General features: G+C 42.4%; 1 protein-coding gene across 2 annotated transcripts in view; it reads right to left on the reverse strand.

Moving 5' to 3' along the window:
* The window catches only part of LOC106581863 (TNF receptor-associated factor 3 interacting protein 1), a 40,517-nt gene extending 25,627 nt beyond the window's left edge, over nt 1-14,890 (reverse strand). The window contains exons 1-6 of one of the 2 annotated variants that reach the window (XM_014164289.3): nt 14,633-14,890; nt 6,422-6,490; nt 1,872-2,033; nt 943-1,071; nt 249-674; nt 53-127 (exon numbers count right to left, since the gene is read on the reverse strand). In XM_014164289.3, the coding sequence (XP_014019764.1) occupies nt 53-127; nt 249-674; nt 943-1,071; nt 1,872-2,033; nt 6,422-6,490; nt 14,633-14,755 (984 nt within the window). In that variant the 5' untranslated portion in view covers nt 14,756-14,890. The remainder of the gene's footprint in view (nt 1-52; nt 128-248; nt 675-942; nt 1,072-1,871; nt 2,034-6,421; nt 6,491-14,632) is intronic. The other variant, XM_014164288.3, reaches the window with a different exon arrangement.
* Between the last annotated feature and the right edge of the window lie 818 nt (nt 14,891-15,708).

The following is a 15,708-nucleotide window of genomic DNA, read 5'->3' on the forward strand; positions in this document are numbered from 1 at the left end:
ATTATGACTGACAATAGTAGATACTGCTCATAGGAGAGAGGGGAGAGCTTACCACTGGTTCAAGTTTGGTCGTTTTACTGGGCTCCTCTGGATGTGGTCGGTGTTTTGACTCCTCTGACGCTCTGGCCTAAAAACACACACACACAGATCTCATAGAAACACGTGTTCATATTAACTAACATTCAATTACTACTGTTACATTAAGGATTTAAATGGGACAAAGCCATGGAATGACTGACATGCTCTACCTTTTTGTCGCTTTTCTCTGGCACCTTGGTCTTCTCCTCCCCCTGTTTGTGTCTGGTCTCTCTCGCCTTCTCCCTTTCTCCCTTGTCTCGCCGTTTATCCCTGTCTCCATCTTCCTCCCTATCCCTATATCGGTCTCTCGCTCTGTGTGTCTCCTTGTCTTTGCTCTTCTCTCCGTCCTTCTCCCTCTCCTTGTCTCGTTCCCTGTCTTTCTCTCTTCTCTTGTCTTTGTCCCTCTCTCGGTCCCGGCTCTTGTCCTTGTCACGGTCTTTGGTCCGGTCTCGTTCACGGGCCTTCTCCGACCTCTCTCCCTCACGGTGGGGCTCCTTCTCCTTGTTGCCCCGCCTGTCCTCCTGCTCTTTGGGCTGGTCCAGGTCCTTCGGCTCCAGGCCTCCACCGACGCTGTGCTCTCGTATCTCCTTCCTCTCCTGGGGAGACACACACACACATTTGCATTATGTCACCATCCCCGCCAGCCTCAACACATTGTGGTAAAATAAACAGTCACAGCAGTACGGCCCCTGTATGACTAGTCTAGAGGCAGTTAGAGGTTAAAGTTGAAAAGAAAAACCGGTTTTTGAATGACAAAAACTAGTGGTGACAGATATCCGTGTCTGGCATTCTCATCCATAGAATTAGAATGGTCTGAGGGGATAAGTCTTGTCCACTCGATGAGTTCTAGGTGTCTGGTCTCACCTCTCGGTCTCTGTGGCGCTCTCGTCCCTCCCGGTTCTCCTTGTCCTGGGAACGGGAGGTGCTGGCCTTCCCTTTGGGGTCCAGCTTGTCCCCTGCCAGCACCCGCTTCACTGCTTCCTCACTGGACAGCTGGGGACGACATGACACAGGGGACAGTTATGATCGTTAACTCACATTCTACCATACTGTGTACATTTTCATGAAGTCTGTTTATTGGGATTTTCATTTTCTTTCTAGGTGATGTATTGTAAGGGGAGTGCAGATTACTAGCACACATCAATCTTTGTCCAGAATAACCTGCACACCTGTCTGTCAATAATGAATTGAATACATTTTTTAAAGACATATGTAGCATACATATCTAGTTGCCTCAGCCATTCGAGTACAACAATACATACATTATTGAGGATTAAAAACACAAAGTCTACAGACTTATTTCCATTGTGGTCCTTGTTACAATCAATGCTGTGTATGCTAGCTACTCGATTAATCTACATGTGTATGAACAGTCTGCTACAATGAAACCTCAGGGAGGCATGGCAGAGCTCCCCTGAGCTCGAAGCCCTTTATTTACACTGGCTGTCTCCAGGGTCCAATTAAAATGTACTAGACTGATCCTCTTCAGACCCAGGAGCTCCAGTAGTGTGCGTAAACATGCATGACCTTTATCTGGATTACTCTGTTTTAATGTTGATGTGACATTTTTTTTCCACCAGTGTGCATGTACGCCAGAAACGACCATTCAAAGTACTTGCAGCAAGAATTAGCCCATCTTGTGTTCTTTACAATGTCTGGGAGAAGTGCCCTCTCCTGTCTATGTAAAATGTATTTGGGGCAATGTTACAGTATGTTGCTTTGGCCGTTTTGCGGACCGTGTGTGTGTTTGTGTGTTTGTGTACATGAACGTGGATCATTCCAAGCAGACCGACCTTGTTGAGGCAGCACTTGGCTATAGCCTGCAGCAGCTCATTGGTCTTCTCAGGCTCGTGGCCGGCTACGATGCGTGCCGGCTTGGCCGACAGGGGTTCGCCGCTCACCAGCATTACCACGTCCATGGCCTTCTGCAGGAACACCATCTTAGCATCCTTATCCTGCAGGGAGGGGGGGGGGGGGGGGAGAGAGAGAGAGAGAGAGAGAGAGAGACTGAGAACAACTACTTTAAGACCATCATCCAATGAGAATGTTTTTTTTCTCTCCTCTGAGGTTAGCATAACAAAACCGCTGAGTAGGTCTGGCTCAATTATCGTATAAACGACTGTTATGGATGAAGACAGTCATGAAATTAAAATAAAACGTCAGAACCATTTAAGAAAACTTTAATAGAACGGGCTTGGAACCGCTAACCCTAGCAATTTGACTATTAAACTAATGGGTACACACGTGCACTGGCTGCCTGGTATTGTGACGCAATAATTTCCATGGTAATGTAGAATGTTCAATCAAATGATGGTAGCCCTTTACACTCCTAACCGTATACGGGTTGAAAATGCAGTGGCTGTACAGTTACATGCTATACAGGACGTCAGAGCTCAGGGTCTCCGCTTCACAGCTCTGTATGGGTTTTGACTGACAGACGTTCTGAATTTGAGCACCACTTGCGACAAGAAGCTTCCCGAATCCCTCCCGCTACCTGGGCAACTTTAGCACATTTTTTGTTTTCTGAGTGAGGGGAAAAGCTGCAAATTACGAGGACTCAACATATTTTGAACGATGAGACGTTGAGGGTTATAATACATACCACTTTGATGTCATACAAGCAAGCCAAACGGGCACTTCACAGCTCCATATCATAAAACTGATGTAATACTTTATACAGTGTCAAAGTTTATGATCACTACGCTTGATGTAGTTAGTTACAAGATAACCTGGCGTCACACCCTGGGGTTGTCCTGAACAGAATGAGCCCGTTTGTTGTACTGTGTAGGAAATTTGCAGAGGACCACACATCTAAATGCACTCGTGAATCCATTCTATACACAAACCAAAACTACAATCGGCTTCTCTGAATTGCGTTGTGAAAGCCTAGCACTAAGATCATACTTTATCATTTAGCTAGTTATGTTGGCAATAGAACAAGCTTTCAAATTATGCCCGTTTCTTAGGATTGCATCAACAACAAGAGTAATTGTGTAACGGTCTGTGTTCAGGGCTGTGTTCCAAACAACAACATAAAAAAAACGACAAGTGCGCTTGATCTAGTTCCTCAAAAAGGTATAGGTAGGAGAGCAAAAAAAAAAAAAAAATAGATGACATATTAGATTTTTTTTTAATAATCACCTTATAGTTGAAGACTCAAAACATTGAGTCATAAGTGCATTGAAATGACTTAGGAACTGTGCACACTTTGGAGAGGAATGTGGCAACTTGGAAACACCACTTACACCTATCACTCAAACCCGTGTCAACCTTTTGTCTTATGTTGCACCTACCCCACATTTTCCAAGAACATTCGTATTATGTTACTGAAATCCAGATTTCGTTATCAACAAATGCGGCAAAAAGTACTAAATGTAAATTGCACATAAAATCAACAGAGTAATGTTTGGATTTAGTCTTGTGAACTGTCCTCAGCTTTAGTGTAATAATTTCCCCATAATCTCCAAAATGCTCCCTTTTAATTGCTACCATGGTTAAGCATATGCGTTCCATATTTCTTCTGTAAGAAAGATTTCATTTTAGCCCTATCCATGTAGGGCAATTCACACGAGTGTAAGGGGTTAACTGATGTGGCTCATGCAATGGAATGTATTTTTTGTAATGTCAGTTTAGTTGAAAAATAAAAAATCACAGAACATGGGTATGCTTCCTGCTTTGGGTACACTCGCCAGTCCTCCCATTATGCCATCCTTGACTTGAATATAGGGAACCCCGTTCTATGCCTTGTATTCCTATGGCAGCAAAGTTTTTGCCATTCAAATTGTTATTACGATTATAGTTAGGAAAAAAATGTGGGCGCTGCTCTCGGATCGGCTTTCACAATTCAAATCTTTCCTTAACATTAGAATTATTTCATAACACTGATGACGGATCAGCTCCTAGAGAGAAATCATTCTAATGCTTACCCAATAAAAATGCAATAAAATCACAGATTTGGCACATCATTGCGCACGTCAGGCTACACATCATGAAATATATTGAGACAAATTCCAGACAGTAGCCTATAAATTAGCAAATAGAACTCAATTGATTGAACATGAAATGTATTTCAATACTGTTTATATTTTAAACGTAGCCATCCTGGTTTTCATTTGAAGCATATTTTAGGTTTTTTTTTTATATGTCGCTTGTTTGCATCAACTGCAAAGTCATTGGCAACCTTGTATTTCTAGGCAACTTTGTGCTGAAGTTATCAGCGGTCAGAGAGAGATGGATAAACCGTGTGTTTCTTTGTTTAGCGGAGATCTTGTGTGTATAAAGTGCTTCTAACGACACACTTTGGTGTTCTACAGGTAATCTGAGGCAGGCGTTAGATTACGAGCCTCACGGTCCTGGCCAATTACCGTGAATAGAAATTCCATGACCGCAACAGCCCTTACTGCTGAGTCTTGGTTCTTTACATACTTTTTCTCATGTGCGCCCTCCATTGATATCATAGTACACATGACTACTGGAGAGTTCATGCAGACTGTGTGTGTGTGTGTGTGAGAAACCGAACAATATGAAGTACCCCTTTCCACCATGTGCACTTGAGGGAAATCCCAACCTTTTCTAGTTACACACCGACGCATAATGGAACTAAGGGTGTTACACTGTACAGACAGCCCATTCCAAAACGGTGTCCTCATCTGTGATCTGTTCCCAGAAAGGCACAGTTGAGACTACAACCTAAGCTCCATGCCAACAGTGTAACATTATGCTGGCCACTAAAGTAACCTGGGCTTAGTGATAACTGATATCAAGCAGGGTGCTCTGTTATCACCGTTCAGCCCCCAAGTTCTCCAGAACCTGGATTTCACAACACAGCTGACATTTAAAGGCCTGAGAGAAAGAGCAGTGGACGAGCCAGAGACAAGAGTGTCTCTTTCATAGAATTAGGAATAAGAATACTAGAACGGACATGAACATTCTTAAGATGGAATAAAGGTCAGCCATTTTGGTCAGGGAGTTGGTCAACCATGGTTTGCCAGTGCTGTGATAAGAGAGTGTAAAATTATGAATTTGAAGAATTTATCTGCCCTGTACGTTTGTTTGTTAGCTAGCCAGAAAGTTTTATTTCCATAAATGTTTCTAAATAACTGCCAATACGCCAACACTTCATTCAAAACAATGCAGTCAATCCACAGCCATACACTGGCTGAAATCAGTTGACGATAGGACTTAGACAAGTTGTAAATGCAACAATATTTTTTATATGATAGCACTCACAGCTCTCCAAAATAATTTAGCTGCTGTTAGCTTAGCTGACACGTATTACAACAATATTACAATTCTCCATTGTGCTCACCAGAGATATGGTACATTGTAAACAAGTCTAGTTGTTAGGTCGCTAACTTGTGTTTAGTTTTTTTGTCAGCGCAAACTGTTTTGTTTTTAGACTGGTTTATGGAATGAGTTTGGCTGTGGATCTGTTTCATGTGAGGCTTGGATGATGAATTTTGAATTTACCTTTTACAATAAAAAGGTGAAATTGAGGAATAAATTTGTGAAGACCTTTATTTCCCATCAGTACAAAACATTGTTTAGATGATTTTCAGACAACAATGCTGTTTAGACACATTTGTTGCATCATACGTTCTGTTGCTACTGTTCCAATCACGTATTTGGTATGCTGCAGGACCACTCAACCACACAAATGTGATCGTACGCATTAAAGGGTTTTAATTGTCTGTGCAAGCTCAACCAATTACAGGTGGTCTCTCTGAAACTGATCTCAGGTGAGTTTGGAGGACAAGGCCACCCTATTTGTTTACAGTCTCCTGCTCTCTTGTGTGAGAAAATGGGTTGTCACGCAAACACTCACCCCGATACTTATCCGAGGTCAGCCAGTGGTCTGATAACACACAACAGTACGGTGTTACGCCACCTCTCTGATAAGGCCCGAGTCACAGCCCACTGGCCACTCTAGGTTATATAGCTACACGGGGCTGTCATGGGTTACGCTCATGTCATCATGTCGTGTCATGGCTGGATGTTTTTCACACCCAGGCTGGTTGCTGGAAGTGACACACACACAAAGTGTGGGCAGAAGCACACAAACTCAGTGAGATGATATCTATTCACTCAGTGTTAAAAAGCCCCCAGCTGATTCATTACCAGCTCACAGAGCAATACCTGTATGGGATAGGCCTAAGCGCTAGGCTATGTATCATTTATTTCATAATAACTGCTCAATAGACAATAACTCACTAGATCTGTCACACTGGAGTATAACAATTAGGCCAAAGCAACATATTCATAGGCAGGGGGCCTATTGCAACAATCTGTTCTTGAGTTTCACAAATGACCTCCATCAAGTAATCAAATGGAGGAAATGTCTTACCTTCACATTGTCTGACTTCATCTCTGTCTCTAGATAGAGTCCCTTCATGAAGCCAGTGGTCCGGATCACCTGTAGGAGAGAGGATAGAATGCATTGCAGGGATTGACGTTAAAGGTTGGTCTATTGTCAGGGGCAAGTGAACTGAGCAGTCAGGCAAGTTGTGCCTGCTCTCAAGTTGCCCCAGGCTATTTTTTTAAAACTCATATCCAGAAACCCTCTTTCTGGTTGGTTCATCCCCATTGTTTAAGTGAAAGATGGCCAATTTATGGCAGCCGGGCAAGTTGAGCCTGCTCAGTGGTTACCCCATTATGATTTTAAAGACAATTCCAGTAGCCTAACACAGGGGCTATTTTTTTTTACTGCTACAGTATGGAAGTGGAAGTTTTGGTCAACACAGCAGAGCGCTAGCCACTAGGCCTATGTCCTAGTTTAACTTTATTACAATTAGATTCAGTGGGGGAAAACACTTGGATAATCAGTACAATGGAGTCACGCTTGCTAACACACTTAATCAAATATGTATGAGCATATACTGAAAGGTGAAACAAACTGAACTGAAGGAGTTAGAAAGAGACAACAGACTACCTATTGAATGGGGTTAAAGAGTGTACTCAACTCTGCTGCTTGTGGGAACAGCACGTGGTCAAAAGCAACTAACCCTGAATTACCTAAGACCTCACACTCTTGAGAAAGTGTGTTGTGTCCAGGTGATGTAGTTTTGTAAAGGCTGCTCTGCCTGGATATTCTTTGCCTGGATATTCTTTCTTTGGTATAGCCTGTGGCACAGACCCAGCCACTAGCAAACCCTCTACCAGGGGAAGCCTTTTGGGTCATTCCAGGGTTCTCCCCAAAGAATGTAAAACAAATATATATTGAATTTCTTTCTTTATTTACAAACACTGAATTACTCTTGCCTGGCCCTCAACTCCGAGGCTACGGCTTAGGACACGAATAAGTACAAGTCCTGCTACAACTTCTGCAGAGCCATCAAACAAGCAGAAGGACAATGTGTGACAGACTCAGAGCTAGAAAAAAAAAAAAAAAGTATATGTATATATACACCACACACACACACACACAGTTGAAGTCGGAAGTTTAGATACACCTTAGCAAAATGCATTTAAAAACTCAGTTTCACAATTCCTGACATTTAATCCTAGTAAAAATTCCCTGTCTTAGGTCAGTTAGGATCACCACTTTAGTTTAAGAATGTGAAATGTCAGAATAATAGGAGAGAGAATGATTTATTTCAGCTTTTATTTCTTTCATCACATTCCCAGTGGGTGAGAAGTTTACATATACTCAATTAGTATTTGGTAGCATTGCCTTTACTTTGTTTAACTTGGGTCAAATGTTTTGGGTAGCCTTCCACAAGCTTCCCACAATAAGTTGAGTACATTTTGGCCCATTCCTCCTGACAGAGCTGGTGTAACTGAGTCAGGTTTGTAGGCCTCCTTGCTCGCACACACTTTTTCAGTTCTGCCCACACATTTCCTATAGGATTGAGGTCAGGGCTTGGTGATGGCCAATCCAATACCTTGACTTTGTTGCCCTTAAGCCATTTTGCCACAACTTTGGAAGTATGCTTGGGGTCATTGTCCATTTGGAAGACCCATTTGTGACCAAGCTTTAACTTCCTGACTGATGTCTTGAGATGTTGCTTCAATACATCCACATACCTTTCCTGCCTCATGATGCCATCTATTTTGTGAAGTGCACCAGTCCCTCCTGCAGCAAAGCACCCACACAACATGATGCTGCCACCCACATGCTTCACGGTTGGGATGGTGTTCTTCGGCTTGCAAGCCTCCCCCTTTCTCCTCCAAACATAACGATGGTCATTATGGCCAAACAGTTATATTTTTGTTTCATCAGACCAGAGGACATTTCTCCAAAAAGCACAATCTTTGTCCTCATGTGCAGTTGCAAACTGTAGTCTGGCTTTTTTATGGCAGTTTTGGAGCAGTGGCTCTTCCTTGCTGAGCAGCCTTTCAGGTTATGTCGATGTAGGACTCGTTTTACTGTGGATATAGATACTTTTGTACCTGTTTCCTCCAGCATCTTCACAAGGTCCTTTGCTGTCGTTCTGGGATTCATTTGCACATTTCAAACCAAAGTACGTTAATCTCTAGGAGACAGAAAGCGCCTCTCCTTCTTGAGCGGTATGACGGCTGCGGGGTCCCATGGTGTTTATACTTGCGTACTATTGTTTGTACAGATGAACTTGGTAGCTTCAGGCATTTGGAAATTGCTCCCAAGGATGAAGCAGACTTGTGGAGGTCTACAATTTTGTTTGAGGTCCTGGATGATTTCTTTTGATTTTCCCATCGTGTCAAGCAAAGAGGCACTGAGTTTAAAGGTAGGCCTTGAAATACATCTACAGGTACACCTCCAATTGACTCAAATGATGTCAATTAGCCTATCAGAAGCTTCTAAGGCCATGACATTTTCTGGAATTTTCCAAGCTGTTTAAAGGCACAGTCAACTTAGTGTATGTAAATGTCTGACCCATTGGAATTGTGATACAGTGAATTATAAGTGAAATAATCTGTAAACAATTGCTGGAAAAAAGTACTTGTGTCATGCACAAAGTAGATGTCCTAACCGACTTGCCAAAACTATAGTTTGTTAACACATTTTTGGAGTGGTTGAAAAACGAGTTGATGACTCCAACCTAAGTGTATGTAAACGTCAGACTTCAACTGTATCTATCATACACTGCAGTTAAGGAACAATGGGAAAGTAATTCTGAAAGTTGTAACCCCACTTTTGAGAAAACGGCCAGTGAATATTTTGGTACACCTACTGGTGAGCTCCTCTTTGTCTTCACCTATTCAGCAACCTTCACACCCTTAACCTTCACGCTTAAGCCTTAACCCCACCCATCTCTTTAAGGATTCACATGTGAGGTCATGTGCTAAACAGAGTGTGAGTAAGGTAGTGTAGTAATAAAACAAAGACTTAAGAGGAATAAGGATACAATAAGGAAAAACTCCAGGTAAAAATACACTTTATCTAGGCCTATATCCTAATCTGACTTTGGTGCAGGTAATGTTGTTCTTCACATTAGCGTCTCTGGTAAACACACACTATATCAAATAAATTCAAAGTTTATTTGTCACATGCACAAGATATAGAAGGTGTAAACGATACAGTCAAATGGTTACTTGCGTATTTGGATAGTTGCAATATCAAAAATAGAAAATGTCTAGATACAAATATTTTATAATTATTAGATGATGCTTACCCAGACACTAGTGGTGTGCTCATTAATTGGAGAAAATGAGTATCGTAACGGATATGGGCAATTTTTAGGATGTGATTATGATCAGAGTATTTTTGTAATTATCTGTGATCAGAAAAACTTTTTTTGGGTGCCAGCAAGCATGTTTCTCATGTGTCAGTCACAGAGTTTCTAAGCCATACTGTACTGTCTTTGAGTCAGTCGTGCGTAGTCTAAATAACTAAAACTGGCTAGTTTGCCTGTCTGTAAAGAGAAGGGCGGGCTTTATGTTGATCCGGCTGCTCCGACTGGATACAGTGAAGCTGTATCTCTGTCCACTCGCTACATAATTTCACCCGATCACTTTTCCTTGCATGTTTTCTGTCTGATCATTCAGATTTATCATAGTAGCAGGTAGGAGCAATCACATGGCGAGGACATTTGCTATTAAAATGTGGAAACGGGTAGGGAAAAAAAATATGAAATGCTAATGCCCATTCTGACTGAGTGATAGCAAACTTAGCTGCCCCCTGCAAACTGAGGACACACACACACACCCCTCCGTGTGCTGCTTCTAATCTGCAGTATTTTTGCAGTGAGAACGTGCAGGGAGGTATTTTGACAACATCTATTTAGGCATATTAAAACACTTCTGTTTTTTCTGATCACGAGTATCATCCGATCCGACGATACGATTACGACTATGAGTATAGCCATGTCGGCACACCCCTACCAGATACACTTGATGGGTCATGTGAAAGAAATGCTATAACCACCCCTCAGCCCTCTAGCTAAGTGGATGAGTCACTATTGTCCAGACATGTACACATGTTCCTGAAATACAATGGATGGCCATAATCACTCCCAGACACACCTGGCTAACTTGATGGGTCATGTAATCATCTGGCGAAGTAGAGTCTTTTGTTTAGACATGTAGCTAGCTAAACAATGAACGATAATCCCAACCCATACTACTAGCAATACAAACTGATTGTCATAGCTAGCCACCATGCATGAAATGCTGTAATAACTTTGTTCAGTGTTAGCTAGCTAGCTAACATTACCCTATAACTAGCAATGCAAATGGATTTCTGAGATTACTACACAGGTCATACACGTAACGTTAGCGAGCCAGCAAGCTAATGTTCACTTGCTAGCTAACGGTATGCTTTAACTTGTAATGAAAACGACTGACAAAATTAGAACCGTATAATATCTGAAAATGTAGCTAGACTCTTACCCGTATACATGGATGAACGCGCAACAGCAGACTAGAACCCCTTTAACTCCATTTTGTTTGTACAGCTTGTTTGGTCTGCATTGTGTCAAGTCACTCCGGATCACACTGACAGTGTGCAGAAAGTAGTCCATCACAACTTTTTTGCACTGATCTTTGTCAACAGCACCTGCTAAATTCAGGGCAGCAATGTTGTTGAGAGGAGCAGCAAAACTTTTGCAGTTCTCTATGGCTAACGTTATATCTTTCAAAAAAGCCGCAGTAGCAAGGATTATCTACACTACCGAGCAGCCCATGTTATAGACAAAAGTGCTACATGGCCAATCCGAACTTCTCTCAGCATGTCCAGCCCATCAATTATCTCAGCCAATCATGGCTAGCTGGAAGGTTCCTGACTTTTTCCGTGGCTAAAGCAACTAGGCTCATAATTAAACAATTGTATTCGTATTTACAGATGGCATACATGTTTGTTATTAAGGCACATGAAAATGAATATCTTCCAGAAGGCATTTCTGCCCCCCAAAAAAGTTAAGATGGCTCTCCTGTGATGTGCGACATATGCCTTGCTTCCTGAAAACAGTTCACACATAGGAACAAGGTACACAGGCTCCAGTCCATTACGGATTACAAAGGACGACCCAGCTGTGATGCCTCTCTACCAGACGAACTCAATGCATTTCATGCACGCTTGGACAAAAACAACACTGAGCCATGCAAGAGGGCCCCCACCGTGATCTCGCTCTCTGAGGCCGACGTGAGTAAGGTTTTTAAATCAGGTCAACACTCGCAAGGCCGCGGTACCAGTCGGTATTCCAGTGTGCGTTCTCAGAGCATGCGAAGAACAGCTGGCAGGCATATTCATGGTAATCCCCAAATCTCAAGCTGACCACCATCATTCCTGTTCCCAAGAACTCTAAGGCTACCTGCCATAATGACTACTGCAATCTCCAATCATGAAGTTCTTTGAAAGGCTGTTCATGACACACATCAACTCCATCATCCCAGACCCACTCCAATTTGCATACAGCCCTAACAAATACCTCAGCAAGCATTGCCAGTCTGCACACACTTGTGAAATTACAGATGCTCATTCTGTTTCTGTTTGTTTGATATTAATAGGCCTGTATTTTTCACCTTTAACAGATATCTTGCTCGTCTGGATGTACTCTTCTAGCTCTCTTCTGACCAATTAGTCTGTATAATGGAAGTACACACACACACACACACACACACACACACACACACACACACACACACACACACACACACACACACACACACACACACACACACACACACACACACACACACACACACACACACACACACACACACACACACACACACACACACACACACACACAGCAGTCTAGGGTGGTTGTGTGAAACGTACAGATGCTCATTCTGTTTTTGTTTGATATTAAAAGGCACACTCAGCGATATGACGTAGATGCAGAAAGTAAACAGCATAGTGGGTCAATTTCCGCAACAACTAAGAGCCTTGAAATACGAGGCTCAATTTAACCACTGTTTTGGTGTCCTGGCTACCACGCTCTAACAGCGTGATGTGATTGACACCTTGCACATGTGGAAATACTGTGTGAGAGCGAAGTCTTGCATCTCGCTCATCTCCAAATCTGCGATGCTGCTCGAGGCAACATCCTTCGCCGAGTCTACCTTTAATAGGCCTGTATTCTTTACATGTTCACTACGAACTATGGCACTTAAGATGCACCTACTGTAATGACATCTGCCTGTATGGAACATTTTATCTGTGATGCTAATAAATAGGAGAAAGACCCAGCCAAGAATCTGTTTGGAAAGAGGTTTGTTGTGCACACATTTATGAACACTGGCAATCTCACCTTTGCTAGAGTAGCTATCAGGAAGGTTAGCAGCCGCCACCATATAAACACACACACACACACACATTGTGCAGTCCAAGGCAGGGGTAAAGGTTTGGTGAGTCTAGCATATAAGGTCTGGGAGGAGTTGCGAATGGCCATTGAAATGCATTGAATTTCATGCATATATTGCTATGGTTTAAAAAAGTTAAAATGGTGTCAAATAGATTCTCAGGTAATCTAGTCTGAAGCTACCCAAAGGTGTTCGATGGGGTTGAGGTCAGGGCTCTGTGCAGGCCAGTCAAGTTCTTCCACACCAATCTCAACAAACCATTTCTGTATAGACCTGGCTTTGTGCACAGGGGCATTGTCATGCTGAAACAAGAAAATGCCCCAAACTGTTGCCACAAAGTTGGAAGCACATAATCGTCTAGAATATTGTTGTATGCTGTAGCATTAGATTTCGCTTCACTGGAACTAAGGGGCCGAGTATGAACCATGAAAAACTGCCCCAGACCATTATTCCTCCACCAAACTTTACAGTTGGCACTATGCATTGGGCAGATTGCATTCTCCTGGCAGCCGCCAAACTCAGATATGTCTGTCGGACTGCCAGATGGTGAAGTGTGACTCATCACTCCAGAGAACGGGTTTCCACTGCTCCAGAGCCCAATGTCGGCTTGCTTTACACCACTCCAGTGGACACTAGGAATTGCGCATGGTGATCTTAGACTTGTGTGCGGCCATGGAAACATATTTCATGAAGCTCCCGACGAAGAGTTATTGTGCTGACGTTGCTTCCATGGACAGTTTGGAACTCGGTAGTGAGTGTTGCAACTGAGGACAGATTTTTACGTGCTACGCGCTTCAGTACTTGGCAGCCCTGTTCTGTGAGCTTGTGTGGCCTACCACTTCACGGCTGAGCCGTTGTTGCTCCTAGACGTTTCCACACAGTAACAGCACTTACAGTTGACTGGGCAGCTCTAGTAGGGCTGACATTTGACAAACTGACTTGTTAAGGTGGCATCCTATGACAGTGTACGTTGAAAGTCACTGAGCTCATCGGTAAGGCCCTTCTACTGCCAATGTCTATGGAGATTGCATGGCTGTGTGCTCGATTTTATACATCTGTCTGCCATGGGTGTGGCTGAAATAGCAGAATCCACTCATTTGAAGGGGTATCCACATACTTTTGTATATATAGCGCATTTCATTTTAACATGCTCATATTATTGTATAACCCCTGAAAATGTCATGTTGTCATTCCTAAATCTTGCGATATGAGTTTGTTTGTTAATCTGAGTCCAACTGTGTGATTTTGGTGCCATTTTTGGAAAAAGGCTTTGCCATTGACTTATCTCCTGTGACCTTTTGACCCAGAATAAGAACACACAAATTGTAATATCTCATCAATGGTAAGGCCTACTGACATGAAGCAAAGTGCATTATGCTTCTTACAGTACGTTGTATCATTTGGTATGTTCAGCTCTAAAAGTTGTTTATTTGACCCCCCTAACACCATACCTTAAGGAAAGGAAGTTCTATTCCAAACAAGCAATCCTGGTGCATTTAGAGGAACTCATTGACTGTCACCAAGAATAGAAGTTTAGGCCTCATTTCATAACACCCTCACAACACTTGTCCTGTGACAAAACGACATAGCAGTTAGATGGCTAAAGTGAGCAAGTGCAGTGGCATATATTTAATTTGTTTAATGAAGGAAATATTTTCAACTGCTTCATGAGTAAATAGCCAGCTAACATTAGCTAACTCGCTAGCTAGTTTTTACAGGGGTTAATGTTAGCTAGATATAAAAATCCCACAAAACCAATATAAGTTATGTAGGTTGCTACCTCTGTAACTGGTAACGTAACTAGCTAACGTTAGCCAGTAAAATAATCGCTCACCTCACTGAATATGTCGTGCAGGTATCGAAACGGCGGTTTGGTGAGCAGTTTTTCAGTAAGCGGCGGTTTCTTTATCACTTTCCCCAAAGTGTCTTGGGTCTTTTTGGCCACTGACGCGTTCATAGCAGCTGTTGGAATGATAATTTCCCCAAAGCTATTGATAAAAATAGGAAAAAAGACTGTTTTTCTACCAGCTCTCCTGTCGCTATGTCAATAGCGTCCAATCCCACAATGCATTATTCATCTGAAATGCGCCTGCGCCAAATGTTCACGGTTGTCAAGCACCGTTGGCTGAGTATAGCAACAACTAACAATGCAGTAAAATAACTTGACCAAAACAATGCAAATGTCATGGAAACGCGTGGGGAAATATGCTGTGGGCGAAAGATCCTGAATCTCCTCATTGCCCCAGAGCAAAATTGGACTACATTTAGGCTATTTGTATATGTGTATTTCACAATGTTGAGGTACAAATTGGAGTATAATGCTTTTATGGATGTCAACCCCAATAACCTGTATGTTCCTGTAATCTTCACCCATCAACTGCATTACAGTTAAAAACGACTTCAATTGACTAAGTACAGCACACACAATCACACAGTAACTTTTTCACTAAACCTAATCAGTGTTTCATCTAGAAATACCTTTCATATAAAGTAATTGCCTTTCAAAATGCAATGCTCACAATACTTTTCATATGATTCTCTTATTTGTTTAAATACACTTTTTTTACCAGGTAAGCTGACTGAGAACACATTCTCATTTACAGCAACAACCTGGGGAATAGTTTCAGGGGAGAGGATGGATGAGCCAATTATAAGATAGGGATGATTAGATGGCCAGCTTGGGAATTTAGCCAGGACACCAGGGTAAACACCTCTACTCTTACAATAAGTGCAATGGGATCTTTAAAGACCTCAGAGAGTCAGGACACCCATTGAACACCCCATCTGAAAAACAGCACCCTACACAGTGAAGTGTCCCCAATCATTGCCCTGGGGAATTGGGATCTTTTTCAGACCAGAGGAAAGAGTGCCTCCTACTGGCCTTCCAACACCACTTCCAGCAGCATCTGG

The sequence above is a fragment of the Salmo salar genome, chromosome 21 (assembly GCF_965601325.2).
Source record: "Salmo salar chromosome 21, fSalSal1, whole genome shotgun sequence".
Lineage (NCBI taxonomy): Eukaryota > Metazoa > Chordata > Actinopteri > Salmoniformes > Salmonidae > Salmo > Salmo salar.